Consider the following 21,736-nt stretch of genomic DNA (forward strand, 5'->3'; position numbering starts at 1 on the left):
AAGCTGGGGCCCTGGGTTCTGCTGAATTAGTAATGAGAGTAACCAGGTAACGGCAGCGCCAGAAGCTGCCAGGTGGAAACCCGACGCCCCAAATCGGGGGTCAAATGTGTAACACTGTCACCGGAGACCAGGGCAGACGGCAAACAAAACACATCACATCTGTTCAGCCGTCTTCACTGAGAACGTCTTATGCAACAAAATCTCTAATGTCTGCTTGGGAAGTCAAAAGGACTATTCGAACCGGACGGCACATTTCCAGTCATGTCACAAAACTCCAACCAAGTCCATGAAATGTCGTCCAAACAGTGACACCTGGAGGCGGTAGATAGACACTGACCTGGTGTTGGCGGGTATGAAGACACTGACCTGGTGTTGGCGGGAAGAAGACACTGACCTGGTGTTGGCGGGTATGAAGACACTGACCTGGTGTTGGCGGGAATGAAGACACTGACTTGGTGTTGGCGGTGTGAAGACACTGACCTGGTGTTGGCGGTGTGAAGAGACTGACCTAGTGTTTGCGGAATGAAGACACTGACCTGGGGTTGGCGATATGAAAACACTGATCTGGTGTTGGCGGTAGACAAACACTGACCTGGTGTTGGCGGTAGACAGACACTGACCTGGTGTTGGTGATAGACAGACACTGACCTGGTGTTCACGGTAAGAAAACACTGACCTGGTGTTGGCGGTAGACAGACACTGACCTGGTGTTGGCGGTAGACAGACACTGACCTGGTGTTGGTCATAGACAGACACTGACCTGGTGTTCACGGTAAGAAAACACTGACCTGGTGTTGGCGGTAGACAGACACTGACCTGGTGTTGGCGGTAGACAGACACTGACCTGGTGTTGGTCATAGACAGACACTGACCTGGTGTTCACGGTAAGAAAACACTGACCTGGTGTTGGCGGTAGACAGACACTGACCTGGTGTTGGCGGTAGACAGACACTGACCTGGTGTTGGTCATAGACAGACACTGACCTGGTGTTCACGGTAAGAAAACACTGACCTGGTGTTGGCGGTAGACAGACACTGACCTGGTGTTGGCGGTATGAAGACACTGACCTGGTGTTGGTGGAAAAGAAGACACTAGAGCCCAGAAATCCCTCTCAGTCCTCATTAATTAAAATAATATTAAAGTCAGGTTGACCTCTATGACCCCACAGAGAGCCGTGGATACACAATAAATCTTCTGTTTCATATCACATTGCTTTTTATGACAGCTGATATAAAACGTAATGTCATCATTGATAAATCATTGTTTATACTATATCTGAAATTAGCAGTGCATGTGTTCGATGATGTTACCACGTCATTCTTTTGCATTAGATTAATATAAATGATTAATATATAAATTGGGAATATTCCCAGCGTGTCCCGTGGTTCCGTACACGTTGGGCCTTTTCTCAACAACTCCTAGGAGGAAGACACAAAGGTCTTCTATGTCTTTCTTGAATCTGGAAATGCCAGCAATGGCTCTGACCTTTGTATATACTGTAACCATTCATCTGTTTATTTCCACTCACAAAACATTTGAAGCTAACCAAAAAAACTTCTGAGCTAACAAAAAACATCTAGTGCTAAGCAAAAAACATTCAGAGCTAACCAAAAAACATCTGGGGTCTTGTTGCTCCAAATAACAGTGTGCCAGAAGCTGAGGCGTGTCAAGGTGTTGTCGGACATATTGTAAAAGGGCCTTTTTGTGGCATTGGGTGCAGTAAAGTCTTCTTTCTGGCAAATCAACCATGCAGCTCATTTTTGTTCAAGTATTGTCATATTGTGCTCCTGGAAACAACCACTCTTTTTCCAGAGCAGCCTGTATTTCTCCTGAGGTTACCTGTGGGTTTTTCTTTGTATCCCAATCAATTCTTCTGGCAGTTTTGGGTGAAATCTTTCTTGGTCTACCTGACCTTGGCTTGGTATCAAGAGATCCCAGAATTTTCCACTTCTTAATAAGTGATTGAACAGTACTGACTAGCATTTGCAAGGCTTTGGATATTTTTTTATGTATCCTTTTCCATCTTTATAAAGTTCCATTACCTTGTTACCCAGGTTTTTTTACAGTTCATTTCTGCTCCCCATGGCTCAGTATCTAGCCTGCTCAGTGCATCCATGTGAGAGCTAACAAACTTATTGATTATTTATACACAGACACTAATTGCAATTAAAAAGCCACAGATATGGGAAATTCACCTTTAATTTAAATGTTCACCTGTGTGTGTCACCTTGTGTGTCTGTAACAAGGCCAAACATTCAAGGGTATGTAAACTTTTGATCAGGGCCATTTGGGTGATTTCTGTTATCATTATGATTTTCAAAGTAGCCAAACAACTATGTGATAATAAATGGCTTCATATGATCACTATGCTTAAAATAAAAGACAGTTGTTTTGCATGATCATATCATATTTTCCAAACCGATGCCAAAGTTTCACTATTTCTGCCAGAGTATGCAAACTTATGAACACAACTGTACCTAAAACCCCTGGGGATCTTTATTGTTGTTGTAGATCAGTTTCCAACATTGTTAGAACTGTAAAATGGAACATTTCCTCATACCTGTGATATACAGTCATATTCCGTTGCTTTCAGAGGATCAGCATTTAGAGTTATATTTATCCAGTTCACAATGGATTGACAAAAGGTTTTGTAGAAACTTTTGTAGACATGCTTAACCTTGCATTTCTGCAGATGCTGTGGCTACACTTGGCCTTTTCTGGGTCACAGAGTCTTTTATCCCAAGGTTACTGTTACTAGGCAAAGAGATGTATTTACTCTTTGGGTGTTCTAAGTCATGACCAATGTAATTTCCTTTTTACAGTGTCTGATATAATCTTCTCTAAGGACATTTATACAGGGCACGTCGCAGTTGAAAGAACCATGGTCTGAACGGAAGTACAGTATAAGTTAACTGACAGACAAAACTGTAAGACCGTCTGTAAAATGTATCCATGGGCTGTCTTCTTAATTTCTCATCATGTGTAAAATATATCCATGGGCTGTCTTCTTAAGTTCTCATCATGTGTAAAATATATCCATGGGCTGTCTTTTAAAGTTCTCATCATGTGTAAAATTTATCCGTGGGCTGTCTTTTAAAGTTCTCATCATGTGTAAAATGTATCCATGGGCTGTCTTCTTAAGTTCTCATCACCTGCGATAAAAACACAATAGATTGCATAAGTATTCTTCCCACACAATTGTTTATGGTTTTTCTTGCATTTCAATTTTGAACATTACATTTATTTAACTGGGACTTTTTTTCACTGTCCAATAGGGTATTAAATAAAGTTTGTGTTGGAAAGAAAATGCTGTGTTTTTTAACAACCACAAATAAAATAAATGTCCTGAATGCATGAGCATTTGTGTGAAACACTTAAAGAAGTGGGGGTGTAGCCAACTGCCCTCAGAAATCTGATGATAAGTCCACCTGTGTGAAATGAAAGTGTCACGTGATCTGAGATGAAATGTACCTATTTCCAGAAGGCTCTGGAGTATGATTAGATTAGATTAAACTTTACTGTCATTGAACAGCACAAGTACAGTACAACGAAATGCAGTTAGCATCTAGCCAGAAGTGCAAATAGGGGAGAAAATGTACAAGTATTTAATATAATATGTGTTGCAAGTGGGATGTATAGATGTGCAATGAAGGCAAATGCAAGTACAAATGGCAGTTCTAAATATGCAAAGAAGGCAAATGGCAGAGAGAATATCCCAACAAAACACATCTTGAAGACCAAGGAGCTTTCACCACAAGTTGAGAAAGTTTCTGGAGAAGCTGACCCATAAATCTTGAGAGAACTTGAGCAATTTTGCAAAGAAGAATGGGCCCTGCTGTAACCAGATGTTCAAAGACATGCAACTGTAGTTGCTGTCAAACGTGGTTCTACCAGGTATCGGCCATCCAACAGACAGTGGTTTTAATTCAAATTCCCCTTCTTTACATTTGAGTTCCCTTTTTGTTGTGTTAATGGAAGTGAAATAATCCCAATAGAATATTTTCGATTCCACATTGTACCAAAACAGCATGTGAAAAGTACTTATGCAATCCAACGTAAAGACACATTTTAAATAATTCCTTCCAGTAAACTCTCTGACTTCTCAGGAGTGCCCGTCATATGTTATTATTATTTACATTGGCCAGTGTTTGCTATGCTATAGGTCAATAAAACCATGAAAGCAAATATATTTCTATGATTCATATGCTCAATATCTTTGTTAAACTCAGCATTTGTGAAGTGACTAAAAGCCAAACAGGATATTCTTAGAACCAATTTTTTTACTTACAGGCTGCTAATGTAGGGACTTTTGAAACCATAAAATGTAGGCTCTGAGTCTAGTGTTGCTTAGTACCCGACACGTGTTGCAACCTTTCACAGGTTTTAACCATTGGCTTTTTTGGTCAGAGCAGACAAGAGAGCATAAGGGTAATCTAGTCAGCTAGTAACAAAAGCATGGATTAATTTCTGTGAGAAAAGGCATCATGGCAATGTTCCTCAGAAAAGCTCTAAGGGATATATTACTAATGATTGGTTCAAAATGTAGCTCTGAATCTAAAAGGAAATGTTTTTCAGCTGTTTTTTGTCTTCCATGCCTGAGTAATAAAATGTGATTCCTTCTCGTCAAGTGTCTGATTATCACATTCAAGGCCTCTATGTTGGTAAATGTATACCTACTTAGCAGGCTTCATTTTAGTTCCCTGTTGAATATTCTTGTTTTTACTTTCTTTTTGACTCCTTGAGAAGCCATCTTTGATGTAAAAGTGATTACATGGATCTGTATAAATGATCAATTAGGAGGCTACGTTTTTTTTTTTACTCTTGTGGCTCTTGATCGATATATATGACCAATATATCAAAGGTCACATGCAGCCAAATAAGATATCCTTATGATCTGTGGAGTCTTGGCTTTCAGTGAGCATTAAAGTTTTTCATGATTGATATTGTTTGCTTTGCAAAGCCAGCCAACATGCAGGCAGTAGACACCTGAAATTGAAATCATCGGCTCAGCTACCACAGATATGGGGTACTAAGAGGTAAAAAAGTAAACATTTTATTTTAGTGAATTTATTGAATAACCACACTTTATTTCACTAAAAACTCAACAAATCTTGCATCAAAATAGCAACGCTTGCACTGTGCTTTCGAATTATTGTCATTGTTTTCCATATTTTGGTACTAAGAAAAAATACCCACTCTCCCGATAGTTAACAGAGGACACGGCACTGAAAATGTGTCTGTAAATGAATGTACATCATACAGTATATTCCCCTCTCATATTCCATTGACTTATAACGCACCATCCATTGGATAGATGTGGGTCTACTATGTGTGTGTAGGCTTGTGCATTCTGTACCTTCCTGTTCACTACTAGCAGCACCTTCCATCAAGGATAATTCTCAGTGTCTTTAAAATTACTCAGTGATTAGAACTGCTTGGTTTCCTAATACTCTCCATACGACTACATTGTTTTCTTGAACAGCCGGTCTTGGGGTTTTATCAGAGGCTGGACATCCTGATTTCTCAAGGGTGGCATGTTTGCTTGGTTATCATGTGGCATCACAATGCTTCCTCTGTTCTGATGTGTAGAGGCGGATCGGAAATATAGCTGGACTACTGAAAAAACCTTTTTGAATGCCTGAAATTCCCTCAGAATAGTATCACTTTCTGTGTTTTATTCTCAAGTATTCATTTGAAAATGATGATGAGAAATTAAATAAATGGCAAGTAATGTGTCATGGTAAATTACAAAAGGACAGAGTGAGGGGAAAGTGTTAGGGTGTGTCATATTGACCATTTGGTGCTGCAGTTGTTGTATGACAAGATGTGGGGGAAGGGAGAGTGACAGCCAGTGGGTAGTGGTCCAACCCAGTGTGTCCGGAAAATGGCCTGTGGTCGAATGACAAAAGTCACCAACAGACTTATTGACTGCTTCTGCAGTAGTGTTAATCACTAGTCTTTAGTCCATTCACTACCCCTGTAGTCATTATCGTAAATTCATGAGCAATTCGGGTGCAGTGCAGCTGATAGCCTGTTTTAGCCACTGTCTTTTTTTGTGGCATCACATGTAATTGCTTTTGGAGGCAGAGTTTTAGAGGGCATTGTCTTCATACTGCTAGATGACCGAAATGTAATCACAGGCTGTGTGAATATACCATACATTGAATTCCAAATGTATGAACAGGGAACAGTGGCTCTGAATTCCTGCACTGTAGATTTGAAATTATACAATATCTATGGAGTTGAAATGTGGAATTTTAGCTTAGATTTAAGGGTATTTTCATCCACCTTGATTGAACCATTCAGATATTACAGCATGTGTTGGACCTGGTACCCCCATTAGGTTGCCTTAAAATATAAATGTTTGGTGAAGCACATATACAAATGTCCCTCTAAGCAATTCAGGACCATGTTGGTTAAGAACATTCACTATACACTATGGATTAATAATATTATTAGTATTGTCTTGTCACACTCTCTAAATGTATAATAAATAATTTTGTATCTCTCAACAAATTGCCATGTTACAGAAGATACAGTATTAAATCACTGAATTATTATACATTAAATGAAGAAAAACAGTAGGAGTATGTTCAACTGCTCTCAAACTGGCTCAAATGTGAAACACGTGCTACAGACAACAAACCATAGGTGTGGTTTTCTAGGATGCATGTTGTCAACATAGTCATATGTTTAAGAATAATTCTGGAAGCGATCTCGACCGTTCAATCTCAGGGTCATCCTCTCATTTTGATGCCACAAGAAAGAGGGTGTGGTTATCCCTAAAAGGCAATGGGCGGAGAAAGACTGTGAAGTATCTCGTTTTGATTGGAGGATTTACCTGACATGACTATTTTTTCTAACTTGCCTTGTCTTCTCATTGGCCGTTATGCTTGGTCCGATTTAAGATCATTTCCCTAATCATCATAGATGGAGTCAGAGAAAAAAGGAGAAGCTGAACAAATCCTTAGAGTTGGCGTGTAACATCTCCGGTGGAGCGGAGCTGCGAGTGAGACCCGAACACCGGTTGGAGGAAGAATGCTTGAAAACAAGAGAGATAGATTGAAAACCTTCTTAAGGAAGATTGATGAAAAGGCAATCGTCAGAATCAAGCACTTTATGAAAGAAAGGTAAAGATAACTGTCCTGAAAAACCTCTAGAGCACATACCAACTGATGATGTGCTAACCAGATAGCTAGCTTGTTTCTTATAAAGAGAGAAATATCATCGTTTTGAATTCATTAGTGTTGACAATTGTATGTGACTAGTATTGTTGCAGTAAACGTCTTTATCGTATTACTTTTTTATGTTGTACTTTCGTGGCACGAAATGTTTAGGTTATTCAATTAGTTGCTGGTGTTGCTAACGCTAACAGCCCAATGAAGGTACTTTTGCTTTTGCTGGGCTAACATAACACGCTGGCATTTAATTAGTTCGTCAGCTGCTGTTTTGCTTGGCGAAGTCTCGCCAGCGAAGTTAATTATTGAACACTTTTTTTTTTTTTTTTTTTAAAGCTAAGCATTTTTTACAGTTTCTCATGATGGTTGGAATCACGAAAAAATAACCACTGTCTTTGCAACTACGAACAGCATAACTTAATTTGAGGTAATGAATTTGGCAAAATGTATTTTGACGCATTGAACTTCCAGATAAAATTAACCGGCATCATGAATTCATATTTAGCTTTTATAATTACTTGTGTTCCTAATATTACTCAGATGATGCTTGGTTTCGCGGTGATACAACATAACAAGATGGTTGTTTCACAGGGGAAATTGGCAACATGAATTGCTGAACTTGAACTGTCGTTACAATGTACAGTTAACACCCAAACATTGTACAGACGTTATATTATGCTTGCACTCGAGGTGCGTCAATAACTAGGCCTACAGTCAAAGAAAGAAAAAAGATCGTTTACTTTTAAAACAAGCCCATATGTGGCATTACATCACCATGTAAGCTAAAAAGAATGGGTCTTTGTTGAGCTTAATGCAAACGGACTGGGTACATCGGTCTGTTATTACACGTCCCAATTAGCAGGTTCTTCTGGACAGTTCGTAATCTCTTCATCGCCTCTAGCAGAGGAACTCATTACCTCATATGTGGGTCAGAATTACACTATTTATTTCTCTTGATGGCGGGCGTGATCCTGCTCTAAGAATTTCCATAGACTTGATGATGGACCGGGTTTGCGCACATACATGGGAGCATATGGCTTACATCCCGGATAAGAATATGGCATCTTCATTTAAATCAGCTCTGTAAGGTCACAGTTTAAGCCCAGTCCACACCCCCCCCCCCCCCCCCCCCACTTGTTTACATTATGCAACTGACACAGTCCTACACGTCTGTGTACATTCAAACACTATGGAAACGACAATGCTAGGTCTTATTTAAGAGAGAAATTCGAACTATATGCGTGAAACACTTGATACAGTTCTAGTAAAATTGTCTTCACACTTGGGTGGGAGGGGCCCTCGTAAATATGGCGCACGCTACCTGGAAATGTCAAGCCATCGATATCTTGAGTCTTTGATAGGTCTAGCGTAATGCAAAGGAGCCCTTAGTCCCCAATAAGACAAGCCCTTATTGGCCCTGGCCTACTATCTGTAAGTCTGTAAACGAGCGAGCTAAGGTTTGTGAAAGTGACATTGGGGCAGGGGTCACCCATCTGTAGACGACTTGTAATGATAGTGAAGCCGGGAGGGGCTGCAGTCCAGGTGTCCATTTTGGCCCCTTAAAGGACTGTCCCTGGCTGCTTATTATACGTTACCAACCGTTAAGCATCCAAAAGGAAGTAAGCCTGACTCCGTTAAATGGGTGAAAACCACATCTGCAGCCTGGGTTATAGTTAACAGCATGTGGGTGTCGACTCTCAACTTTGTGCTAATGAGTGCTGCGAGGCTTCGTCACAGTCAAAGTGTATTTGCTATTTTCTTTTTCACTGTAGTCCCTCTGTCAGCCAGTCACATCAGGCTGGTGACATGCACATACCTGTCTCTCCAAACAATCCCCATGTCTTTACACGCTTCTGAACAGTACTGTTTGGATTTTGTTCAGACAACCTTGTGCTGGTGTCAGTTCCTGTGAAACCTTCAGATATAGCCGATCCCCCTGCAGTGAGCGAACAGATCTCGATTTAATTACTGTGTTGCGAGTGTCGGGTGGGAATATCCTGTCTGGTGGTGTGACTTCTCTTGAATTGTCTTTTGAATAAGAAGAATGCCCTTCTGTTTCCCGGCAGCTGCCCACAGGGGAAGTGGCGAAAGCCCCGAACGCAGTGGCGGCATGACGCTCACAAACGCACTGTGTGCCCTGGCGTTGCGCCGCTGGCTTCAGGCGCCCCGTCCTGTTGTTGTCCTGGTGCCGAGCCAGGATTCTTCCCTGAGCCCTCGCTGTCCACATCACTTGGGAGTTGCTGTGTTTCTGATTTTGCCCATCAGTGGGGTTCGAGGTTGTTTCGTTGTTGAATAGCTTGTGGCACAATCCGCTTGGTGTTGCTATATAGAAGGAGTAGTCTAGTTGATTCCCATTCTGATAGACCAGATTTGATATGGACTTGGGAGTTACCCTGACAAACTATTTGCTAGCAGTACCGCAATGTGGGAGAAGCTCTATCCCGCTTCCCCTTTTGTGTGTTTGAGAACTGGGTCTTTTAGGAAGTATGGAAAAGACCAGATGTCGACTGATCTTTTGGTTTCACTGCCATGCGATTGGATGATGGTAGATCTGGACTGTAGAACTGTTGCTGTTGGCCACTTGATGGCACTATGCTGTTCTTTTCCTGGCAACATTTCCTAGATGAACTGCTGTATTTCACAGCCCCTGTCATTTAGACAAAGGAAGTTTTTTTTATTTTTTATAAATACATTTTTGTAATTTAGCATACACTCTTATCCCAAACTACTTGTTGCTTATAGCTTTTTAAAATAATTTTGTTGTAGGTCTTTTCTCCTTGAAGAGAAATTCCGTGGCGGCGGTTGCAAAGGCCATGTTGTGAACATGAGCTCCCCAGTGTCTCTCCAGCTGAGCCCTCCCTCTGGTCAACTCACATTAGCACTGTTTAGCTTATTCACAGCAGTCCCTTTCACGCCTTGAGATGATATGGTGCTCCATCTCATTGTGGCTACAGAATACTCCCAGCTTCGAAGCGAAGTCTAATCTAGGTGCCAGGGTTGTGGTGGTGATGGGAGTGTGTGTGAGTTTACTGCATAAACTCTTATCAGTCATTCTATTGTTGCCAAAGCAAACCTTTCGCCATTCAAGTGAAGTCATTTACATTTCAAATGTTCCTGATAATGGGCAAGAGGGCCTGATAGTGAAGGAATTCATCAACTGATAGGCCAGTTGATGTATTTGTTTGCAGCCACAAACATTTGACGGCTCCTTTTATTATGCTAAATTAACCCAAGCAACGTGAACCACATACAGGAAGCACCTTTTTTGCATTTGTCCGTCTGGCAGCCTTTCCCATGAGCTCTTGTTACGGGAGGCTTACCAAACCTCTGAGTGACCAGGAGTAGTCACGTGTTCTTCCCATGGATCAAACTGGGGGAAGGAGAAGACCAGTCACAGGGCTTATTTCCATTACAAGAGAGAGAATAAAACACTAGGTAGACTTGTCTTAGTGGTCATAATTGTTTCCACAGGGTTTCAGTTTTACACCGACATGTTTAAGACATACCATGCAGGATTGTAGCTGTCAGTAGACAACTGAGCGATATGCGTCACAGACAGTCAATTCAGTTGGGATTGTTTTCACACTTGCAAAACTCTGGGGGGGCTCTATTGAAAATGTGGCGCTCACTACCTGGGAAAGTGGCGTCGTGAGCTATCGGTATATATGCAGCACAAAAAAATTGTCTGGCGTCTCTTTCGATACGTCTCGGAAAACGTAGCTCAATGCAAAACAAGACCTTAGCCTGAGCCTACTCCAGCGTGGTTGCCTACCTGTGAATCCGTGTGAAACAATTGCAATAATACTATTTTTCTCTAACATTATAGGCGCTGACGTGTCGTGACTCTGGTCACTGATGCGTTGCGTCCCTTTTAGCAGGCGCCATTGTTCACGTGTGTTCTGGGTCTCTTTAGGACGGCGTCAGGTGACAAAGCCTACCATTAACATGCTCATTGTACTGTTGGCTTTCTGTCAAAGTCCCCTTGAGTCATTCTAGATGACCATCGTCCGCTGAAGCCCAGTGTCATTGAAAACCGAGGTGGTTCCAAGGTAACAGCTGACGACACATTCTCAGAAGGAGGGACTGTTATGTGTGTTTATTTATGAGCACGTACAGCACTCAATACTGTGTTGGTGCCTCTGCCTTCCCAACACTTGACTTTTGCAACATAGCCATAAACGAGAGACCTTTACACCAGCATGACTGCCTGTCATAGGGTCCAGACCGGAGGGCAAAAACCGTGCACACTCTGAGTTTGTCTCACAACCTGCCGTGTGTTCAGACCGCCGTGCTCCCTCTAGCACCTCACGGGAAACACTTTGGGATCGTCCTGGTGGCCATGCTGAGAGGGAAGGGCCCCTGGCACAGCCTGGACGCGGCAGACCCCCCTGGTGAAGAGGACGGGGACAGGTAGGGCCGTCGCCGAGCTCCTGTCGTCCTCTGTTTGCTCCATGTCATCTAGCCCAGGTCTGGCTGAATGTTGGTATGCCCCCTCAACACATCGTCCTCTAATTTCCGTGTAGTTGCGTACTCGCCCCGTCACAATGATCGCCTCCACCCGGTCGTTGTCCACATCCTGTTCTTCCTGTGTCTGTCACCGTAGGGATGTGTTTTTGGAGACTTTGGAGGCAACGTGGTTTCAGCATTGAGGCTTCGAAATAATTTTGCCACCATGTTGGCTTCATACTAAAAATGCATGGGGGGGGTGGGGGTATTGAGACATTGGGAGCATTCAAAACTCTCCAACTCTAAATATGTGATTGAATTTGCAATAATGATAATCATCTTTTTGTTTTGTCAGACTTTTCAGGTTTGTCAGTGGATGTGGTGCTTAGGTTTTCTTTTGAATTTGTTTAGTTGAGTCAGGTGGAGTGAAACAGAATTGGTTTCCCAGCAAAGAGGAAGTGGGTTAAAGTTCTTGGCCTCTGCTGTGCCTAGCAGATGTAGGAGATAAATTGGACCTGACTTCCTTGTTTGTGCTTTGTGTGGGCGGGGACTCTGCAGCAGACACCAAGGGACCAATCATTTACATTTGTGCCATTCCATAGATTTGTTTAAGGAAGTTCTGACTTTGGGTCTTTCAATGAGGGAATGTTCACCGTAGAGAGACTTTCATGCTTAAAGTGAATGTGCTTTCTATATATTTGCCTTCCATGCAAATTGTTATGGAACTGGTGACCTTTTTACTGCATTGCTTCCATCTGTTTGGGTGACTGTCATGTGCTATTTGCTGCATTAGGAAGTACTCGTTGAGGCTTCTCTCCTGATTGATCCAAAGTGTCAACCTGGCAGTCAGAGAGAACAACTTTATTTTGGAAGAAAGTCCTGCACAGACCGCAGTGTAGGCTAACAGTTGTGTATGATTGGATGCTAGCCAGTTAAAAATCTGTGCGCACATCTCAGTCAGGGCTTACGTGGCCAGTGAGTTCAGCCGCGTGTCCCATCTTCCATAACACTCAGAGCAGACCTGTTTTGTCAGTTTCCCTCATTGTTTCTATTACATTACTGAAAAGCACAGTTTGAAGAAGTCTGACGTCAGTGAAATGCATGGCGCCCAATGACACCCAGGCCAGAGAGTTTAGTGTAGCCAACATCACCTGACTTTGCTACACTCTCTGAAGTGTCGGCTTTCAACTGTTGACAGAAGGTTTAACAAATTAGTCTTCAGGTAAGTTGGTGAAACTTTTCACTTGGATACCTGTGCGTAGCAGTTCCAGTAGTAAGACACCAGGCAGCCTGAAGGGGAAACCGCAGAGCATTTTTGTCTGTTTCTGAAGCCATGTGTGTCCTTTTACTGGCTGTTTGCCAACAACAGTGATGAAGCTTGTGAAATTACAGGTGCAAAGCTTGAGTGACGTGGTTTTCCAGTCAACCGTTTCAGTTTCTCAATCATCCCTGATTAATGTTTTATGGGCTGCAGTGTAATAGCTGTATGGACGTGTCCTCTGACTGCCTGGGCCTGGAGTTTTGTTTTTATAGCCCTGTCTGTGTGTCCGTGTCTGTGTGCATGTTTTGGAATACATTGGAAAGGAATTACTGACAGACCCAGTAAGTAGGAAACGGCGTGTTGAAGATGCCACCAGTCCGTGTGTCAACAGACATGACTGACTTGGCAGGTTGGGGTCTCTCTGAAGCTTGGGGGGGCAGGAAAAAAAATGTGTACTGGAAATTAGCCTAATGGTATTTCCAACAGTTATCCATATGATGATTTTTGCACACCACCCTGTTGGACAATTTACTGGAAGTATGTGGAGCTTGAGCTGATCGTAACCAACCTTTAGTTACCACACTGATGCCTGGTCCAATCTCTAGGGAAATGGCCTGCGCTTTATCACCAGGGGAAATTATTACTGGCATCTTTTGAAGAATGCCGTGTTCACCATTGTCCTCACTGGAACGGTGGATTATCGGGGGGGAAACATGCACTGCTGTTTTCACTGCTGTTTTTTTATTTATTTATTTTTTAATTTTTTTTGTGAGCATGACTGAACCAGATCTCTAACTCTCCTGGAAATGCTTTGGTTTAGCACGTTAATGTTACATGTCGTAAACTGTTTAACACTGTCGGCCCATAGTGGCTAGCATCGCTGGTTGACACGGCGCACGCTCGCTGCCGGGGGGGGGGGAGAGACTCAACGAGCCGGTCGGTGGAGCCCTCTGGCGTAGCCACACCCCCGAACACGCCTTTGTTTCTCAGGCGTTCCCCGCACGGTGACTCTTCAAGCTGAACTAAATCCATGCATGAAGGGATTTGTTTTTCCTGTAATTCCTATCCAGCTCACCTACTCAGAGCTGGTGGATGCTCTTTAAAGTCTGGGGTTGTGTTTCGCTTCCCAGCGCACTGCTCCTCTGGCTGTGTAAGGGCAGAAGGCGTGGCCTTTTGTGCCTACGTTGGCTGCTACGATGTATCACACCATTTCAAAACAAAGCCACTTCCTTCAGGTAATTGAACAACAGCGTTCACTGGTTTGATGGGATTAGAAGTCACTCAACACTCTTCTGTCGTGAACTAGTTTTTGTTTTGCCTTTGAATGCCAACTATGGATTAATGTCAGTGGTGCTACAGGGTAAATTAAATACTGGAGATGAATAGATACATGGGTTTCCGTTCCTCAAGGAAGCAACACCAGAATGGGTAAGACTTTATGGCAGTTTTTGTGGATTTGGAGAATGTGTTCTTGTTATTTTCAGGATATTTTTTATTGTTTTGTTTACTGAATTTCAAGTCTTTTTAACTCTGCTTTGTTGGAAAAAGCATTGCACCTTTTTCTGCTTTTTTTCAAGCGAAATCTCATTTGACATGACCCCTCTGTGTAGAGGGTTATTCTCTTAAGGCTTCATGTAATTATGTTGAATGTAGATGTTTACCTAAATCATTAATAAAACCATGGGTTTAAAGGAAGCAGGTCTCTAAATTCCACCAGAATTTTACCAGAAATGATGGCCCTTACTAATGGTTTAATGCTTTGGCACTCATCATAAAAAACCACTAACTTTGGATTTTTATGATGAGACTATGGGAAGAAAAGTCAAGTTTGTCACAAGTAATAAAGATATGGCTTTGGCCTTCAACTGTTAACTATCATTTCTGGGTCAAGGGGAATGTCACTGTTTATATAAAGTCCAAATATTTGTTCTTAAATTTACTCTTTTAAACAAGGGGGGAAAAGTTTACTGAATTATCTTACTTTTTCCCCCTCTCTTGTCAGTCAGAGAGAGAGAGAATGTGTTTTCACACCTTTCACAATTTGTTGCAGCAGTTAAAATGTAATGGTGACTTTAAACCAGATTTGTGCATTTCCAGAAGCCCTGTGAAGGCCTTAGGATAAACGGCGTGTTTGAAAAGAAGTGATTCATTACCCAACATTCATATTCAATGTGTGGTTTCATAATAGTGCAGCCAATGAAAGCCAACACTGTGCCAAGGTGTTGTGTGTCTCTGGGTGTTTTCAGTTGACCCCCCCCCCCCCCCCCCCCCCGTCACTGAACACCACCTGGTTTCTCTTCCAGCTACCCGGCAGAGAGTGGGGGACTGACAGTGTCAGTGAAGAAGGGGAGCAAGACCAAGAAACTGGAGAAGACCAGGAAAGCCATTAGTCTGGAGGAGGCCCAGCTGGAGCTCCAACAGCCAAGCAGAACCATGAGCCGCCAAGCCTCAATCAGGTAACCGCATGGTCACTTTGCCGTGGGCTGCACAGGTAGCCCAGGTGTGATCTCTGTTTGGCAAAAAGATCCGTTTGTTAAAGCCATGGGAACTGTGCTGCCTGTGAGACACTCAACCTGCCACAGATGCAGAACCCCTTGTTGTGGTTTTGTCAGTCGGTTGCAACTCATTGTGAAACTAAGGCTTTTGTTTTTCACTGTTAGTGTTTGTCAGGAAGCCACTGAGCCCCAAAATCTCATATTGATCAATTCTGTCTTCCTCAGGTCACAGATGTTTGATGTGGACAAAGGATTTGAGAGGACTGAAAGTGGTGGTTCACAAAGTGTATGTTAACTCATGACGTTTTTACACCATTCAAAGTTTGAATAGCTAGACTCTGCTGTTTTATCAATTGTTCAACGAGCTCTCTGCTATCTTGGTCAGTTTAGTCATGCTTTTCCACACCTTCTGTTCCGCAGAGTTTTATAAAGCACAACAAAACATTCCACAAGCTGTTTCCTGACATTCCAGAGAGTGAAGACTTGCTCCATGGTAATTGAAATGTTTAATATTATCGCAGGCCTAAGATGGCTTTCCAGTCAAACTGACACGTGTCAAATGCTAACATCATGAAAGCTGGAATGAATGCACAGTCATGAAAATATAATTGTTTTTAGACCAGTGACTAAAACTAGAATATGGGTGTGCAACGCTGCAGGATGATTTGCAACCAAACACTGCAACTCACCATGGTGTGTTTGCTTGGCGGCCATTTTCTCAGTAAGCTTCCAACCAACAGACAGTGAGTGTTGTGACCTCACACTGTCAGGCCTTGTGTAACCCACACACTTCCCTTCTTTCAACCCACCCCAGCGTACATCTGTGCTCTGCAGAAGGAGGTGCTCTATCACGGCCGACTCTACATCACCAAGCACCACGCTTGTTTCCACTCCTCTGTGCTGCTCAAGGACACCAAGGTAAGCGGCCTTGGGCGGGCGCGACCTCTTGAACCTTGACCGTTCGTCTCCTTTCCTGGAGCGGTACGTGCTGTGCTGAACGAGGAGTCGGCTTTTCGGTTCTCAGGAACGTCATGCTGTGTCAGCTGAATGTCTGAGCTGGTTTCTCTCTGCTGTGTTTCTCCCAGCTTGTGATCCCTGTGACCAGCGTTCGCATCGTGAAGAAGCAGAACACCGCCCTCCTGGTGCCCAATGCCTTATCTATCCGCACCACAGAGGGAGAAAAGGTCAGGGTTCACTGTTAGCTTTGTCCCCGTCCCCCCCCTCATCAGACAGATGACGGATATTGTGTCATTTACCTGATAACTGCAAGGTCAGTGGCAGCCTGATAAACCTTCCCCCTCTCTTGGTTACAGTACCTGTTTGTGTCTTTGCGGAACCGTGAGGGGTGCTACAAGCTGCTGACCTCCGTCTGTCCTCAACTGGAGGACCGAAGTGCCAACAGCAGCCCACTGTTCTCCTCTGCAGAGAATAGCTTTGATCAGGGCAAACTGGTGGTGAGTTAAAATCGCCACCATTTATTGTCCTCTGGAAGTTTTATAAGAATAATTAATATTTCTTATAGCTGGTTTTAACAACTGGGTTGCTCTTGTTTCTCCAGCACTCCAGTCAGTCCAGTCTGGAGGACAGTTTTGACCTGGATGGATCAGAACCAAAACTCTTCCTCGACTCGCCTCCGCTCAGACCCCAGAGAGGTGAGTGTTTATACTCTATGCAACTAACATGCAATGTCTGCGGTCTCCGTTCCAGCCCCATACACAGAAATAGCACCGAGATGGCTGTAGTTGTAATGCTTTTTCAGAGGGTTTGGGAACTTACCCTTGAGACACTCATAACACTGCCTCCCGTCAGCCCAGTTTACTGTGGTCAACCAAAATAAAACTCCCCTGGACGTCCCTTGGTCTCAGGCCACTGTAGCCCTATTGAACGGCTGTCTCAGTATTTGGTTTTTCATTTCAAAATAAGCGCCACCATATCCTGTTTATCTGAGTGATAGCAGGGATGTGCTTAAAGTAATGAATAACTATATATAATAACTCTACCATGTGTAGTACAGACATGGCGTCTGAGTGGAACGCTAACGATACGGACGCTAGCTCTGAAAGCCGCTATATCATGCTTAGTCGAGTCATCGTCTAATGTTCACACCCTGTGCGTGTTAAAACTTGTTTTACTGAGAAGACGATTCCCAAACCTGATCTTGGTTTGCTGAAGCACGAAAGTCCACCTGAACTCCAAGGTAATGTTAGATTAACTAATGTATTTATTTTTTTTCCCCTCAGACCTACTGCCAAATGGAAAACACTCCTCTAGTACACACTCCCTACAGACCGACAGTTCATCTGATGACCTCTCAGGTAAACACCCACGCACAGACAATGTATGTGTTCATGCTATTTTTAAAAAACAAATTTTAAGCAAATTTCTGTGACTGATTTATACACAAGCTACAAACAGCCAAGTTATTTCTGTCGCGTGTCTTCGTGGGCAGATATCTTTTTTTTTTTTAAATGCATAAATGCCACCTTGGCGGAGGCTAATGTAGCGGTGTGGTTCCGTCTGCTTGCGGTTAGGTGGCTGGTGGGTGTGGAGCATGACTGAGAACGCCCGCTCGCTCCTGGTCCAGAGAGAAGCCTGCAACCTCAACACACTCCTGTTCGTCTACCTAATACTGTGAGGATCCCTCTGTTCATCTGCTGTTAGAAATCAGCCGTTTCGTGTAGTGTTTGAAATCCTGAATCGCGTACCCAGTGGTCAAGGGAGAGTCATTGAATAGTCTTGTTCATGAGGTTACGGAGCCGGTCTTCCTTACACAACCTCAATCTCATCTCACTCAATCTCCAAGAAACTTCCAGTTGTCCTCAGCTTTATAGACATCCCAACTGAATACACATTGGCCTATTGGCTACTTACTGTTGCGCTTTGAATAAACGTGACTTCCTGTGTACAGATCAGCAGATGGTCTTTTGCGATCTAAACACAACAAGCATACACGTCAACACTACCGAACACTAAGGATCTCCGGCCGGTCTGACCTATGAAGGACTGCTAACGTTTTAACACTTGGTAGTGTATTGTTTCAATCTGGGCGGTGTTTATGCAGCCAGGACAGTTTTTTTCCAGTGTGCTGGCGTGGTAACTGATATGTTTCTAACATTGGTGTTGACACTGAAGTGAGAGAAGGAAATGCTAGACACGTTTTTGTTTTATTTTCCAGTTAGCAGACACTTCCAAAGCGATTGTTTAGTTTTTTGGGTGGTCCTGGGAATCGATCCCAGTGTTTTGACATAAGTGGCAGGCTCTGCCTATTACACTGCAGAGGACCATATTGCCATCAAAATTCAAAATATCTAGTTCTACCTGCTTTGCGAGTTTGTGCTTTATCAACATTTTTGTCTGTTACTGCATTTGGAATGTGCCCTTTTGAAAGGTTTTTGAGGAATGTCGACTTTGACTTTGACATGACCTTTGACTCCTAAAAAATGAGGTGTGCTGACTCAGATTTTATAAGAATGTTTTATGTCGTGGCAGTTTAAGCCACTTCCCCTGGCACTTAAGTTCCCGTCTTGTCCCGGTTTTGCCAACATCTCCACAAAAGAGAGCCTGACTTTAAAAAGGAGCAACACAAGTGAACGTTCCTGTGTTTGTTTTAGGGTGGTACTGCTGCTGTTGTCGTCGGGGTACATCGGCCTCCGGATCGTGGCTCTGGAGGAACAACTGACCTCTTTGGGAGCCCTCCCTGAGTTCTCCTTACAGAGCGGGTAAGATGACCGCGCCGCCCTCGTTACGGCCTCCATGTAACACGCTTTCAGGCTTGTAGATGTCTGCATATTCACACATGGTTTTTTCCTCTAGGTACAAGGATACATCCCCGTGATTGGCCAGAAGAGCAGTAGGACATCCCGTGATTGGAGGACATGACAATATGGCGTCAGCTGACGATCTACCAATGAAAAAAGAGGAACCAGAGTTTGTGATGAAGATTCTGTCCTCTCCCTGGAATAAGAGTCTGGAGCAATTTTGAGTGTTCCAGAGATGGACTGTCACTCGCTTGTGTATAAGGACCGACTCCCTGTGCAATTAAAAGTCCAGCCGGGTAAACTGGAAGGGCTATGTTTAAGACATCTTGACGCGGGCCAACTCAACTCGCAGTGGGTGGGGCCTAGCAGACACGCGCGCACACACACATTTGCTGCTTCTGTGACTGACTTGAAAGGCGACTGACGCGCACACACAGAACACGGTCACCTCTTCGGCTCACATGTCACAATGACAAGATGTGATTTCCGCTCCACATAGTCTCTTCACGAGCGTGCAATCGGTACCGACTACCAGAATCAGGTGTCGTCGGATGTTAGTTTTAATAGCTCCCAGCATGGGGGAAGGACAGTGCCTAGCCAAAGACACAGAAGTGTGCACATCTTATGGGTACAGGTTGATTCTTAATCTTAGGGCTTCTTCAAGTTAATCTGTATTTAATCTTTCACTACTGAAACAGTCGGGGGGGGGGGTGCTCAAAAGATTTTCCTGCTGATCATACCAACTGTCAACAATGAATATCTTCCACAGCACCTCCAGCAGAGCAGCCATTTTGAGTTCCTGTCCGGACAGTGTCCTCCTCGTTGCTCTGCGGTCAGCAGTGTTAGTCCTGGCATGGGCATGATTTAAATCGGTTTAATGATCAGTGCTTTGGAGACCCCAGGCTTGTATGTGTACATAATCGCACAAAACTAGCATAATCAGATTCTGCGTTGCCGCTTTTGTAGCTGTACATTTTCTAACTTTTCAAAAAGAACAACATGTTGTTTTTTTTTTTTTTCTTCTATTACTTTGATTGTCAAAGTAGATTTTTATAATACCAAATGAAAAATATAGTCTTGCTCAGATGAACATATCTGTTGAGGACTTCTGCAGTGTATGCAAGAAGTGACATTGTTGTTAAAAGCAAAGCAAACCCGCCTACTCCGTGACCAGCCCGTTGAGAGCAAAGGTTTGTTTCTCGGGGCTCAAGTGTTTCCGGACTGTTCGATGGAAATTTCAATGATATCATGTGACAACGTCTGTCATGTTTCTGCGTGGGCACATTGGGTACGTGACTGATAAATGATGTTCCCATTTGGGTCACCCTCTGGGAGAACAGCCTCCAGTAGCAACTCTCATACAGTGCTGCTGAAGTCACTGTCAACCAAGGAATAATAGGTGGTCCAGAAAATAAATTTCAATATGCAAAGGCTTATGCATGTACAGAAAAATGTGCAACTTTTTTGTTTGTTTAAACGAGGGGAGAAAAGGCTGCAGAGCGACTGCACTTTAAGATGTACCTGTCAGTCCAAAGACATCACATTTGATTGAGATGGTGGGGAAGCCGTTGATTTGTAATCTAGTGTTTGATGGTGCTAAGACCTTTTTTTTGTTGATCTCAGGGCTGGGTGAAAACTGCCACAGTTTCAGGTTCACTGCATTTCTTCCGCCATTTCAGGTCTTATGCTTTTGAGGTAGTCTGTTTTGTCTTGTCCACTGGAGAGATGTCTCTGTTTATGGGCCTTGTAACACCACTATCTGTCTGACCTGTGAGCTGTTACCCAGTGACATCAAATGTTTTCCAATGTTTTTACAGACAAATGTAAGCTCTTCAACAACTTCTGTTGATGGGACAGGAGTGTGGAAGTGGCGACATGTTTTCTCTTGTGATTGAGTAGTTGTCAGGTTTTCAAGCTGTAAGTAGTTTGCCGCCATGCCATAAAGCAGTACTGTTCATTTCTGGACGTTCCCAGCAGGGGGCAGCACACACACAATGTGTTTGAGAGGATCAGTGTTGTTACTGACCGGCTGATCTATAAAACAATACATTATTTACAACGCACGGTACTTTTGTGGATCAGTCGGTTTGCAGTCACAAGCAGTCGTTTTGATTCTCTCGACCACACCCAGTCCCTTCAAATGTATGCAATGCAAGAATTTCAGAGTCTTGTTTGTGGTTTTGCACTATTGTAGTGTTGTTCATTTTTCTATCAATTGTTAAGGCTTTAATTCTATGGTCAATATGTATTTATTTGTACTCTATGTAATTCAAAGTAATGGTCTCTGTGAGATTTTGCTTTGTTATTGTTTGAAAATAAATCAGATGTTGCAAGGCATATTGTTCTTTTTTTTGTTGTGCAACATGTAGATCAAAATCCTGTTGTGGCCTTGTGGTTATGCCTCTTGTTCATAATGACGCTCAGCATTGGCTCTACAGCACCACCCAGTGGAGAGTGGAGGAAAATTACCTTTTTTATTTCTGTTGAAATGGGAATAAGCAGTTGTAAAATAAACAGCCCCAGCTGCCCCTATTTCTGTAAAAACTTAAGGGATGGGGCTGAGCATTGTAATGCCACTGAAATAGCTAGAGCACAGT

The 21,736-nt window shown here is 43.1% G+C and overlaps 1 protein-coding gene across 1 annotated transcript; it reads left to right on the forward strand.

Annotated features, from left to right (window-relative positions):
* Nucleotides 1-11,407: 11,407 nt before the first annotated feature.
* Nucleotides 11,408-21,474, forward strand: si:zfos-943e10.1 (GRAM domain-containing protein 2B). Its single transcript, XM_010897551.4, has 12 exons — nucleotides 11,408-11,589; nucleotides 15,190-15,342; nucleotides 15,607-15,667; nucleotides 15,802-15,874; nucleotides 16,196-16,299; nucleotides 16,467-16,565; nucleotides 16,695-16,835; nucleotides 16,940-17,033; nucleotides 17,622-17,696; nucleotides 17,913-18,012; nucleotides 18,993-19,100; nucleotides 19,195-21,474. Exons 1-12 carry the CDS (start codon nucleotides 11,519-11,521, stop codon nucleotides 19,214-19,216), a joined length of 1,101 nt encoding a protein of 366 aa, XP_010895853.1. The 5' UTR covers nucleotides 11,408-11,518; the 3' UTR covers nucleotides 19,217-21,474.
* The last annotated feature ends 262 nt before the right edge of the window (nucleotides 21,475-21,736 follow it).

Source organism: Esox lucius, chromosome 8 (assembly GCF_011004845.1).
Source record: "Esox lucius isolate fEsoLuc1 chromosome 8, fEsoLuc1.pri, whole genome shotgun sequence".
Taxonomy (NCBI): Eukaryota; Metazoa; Chordata; class Actinopteri; order Esociformes; family Esocidae; genus Esox; species Esox lucius.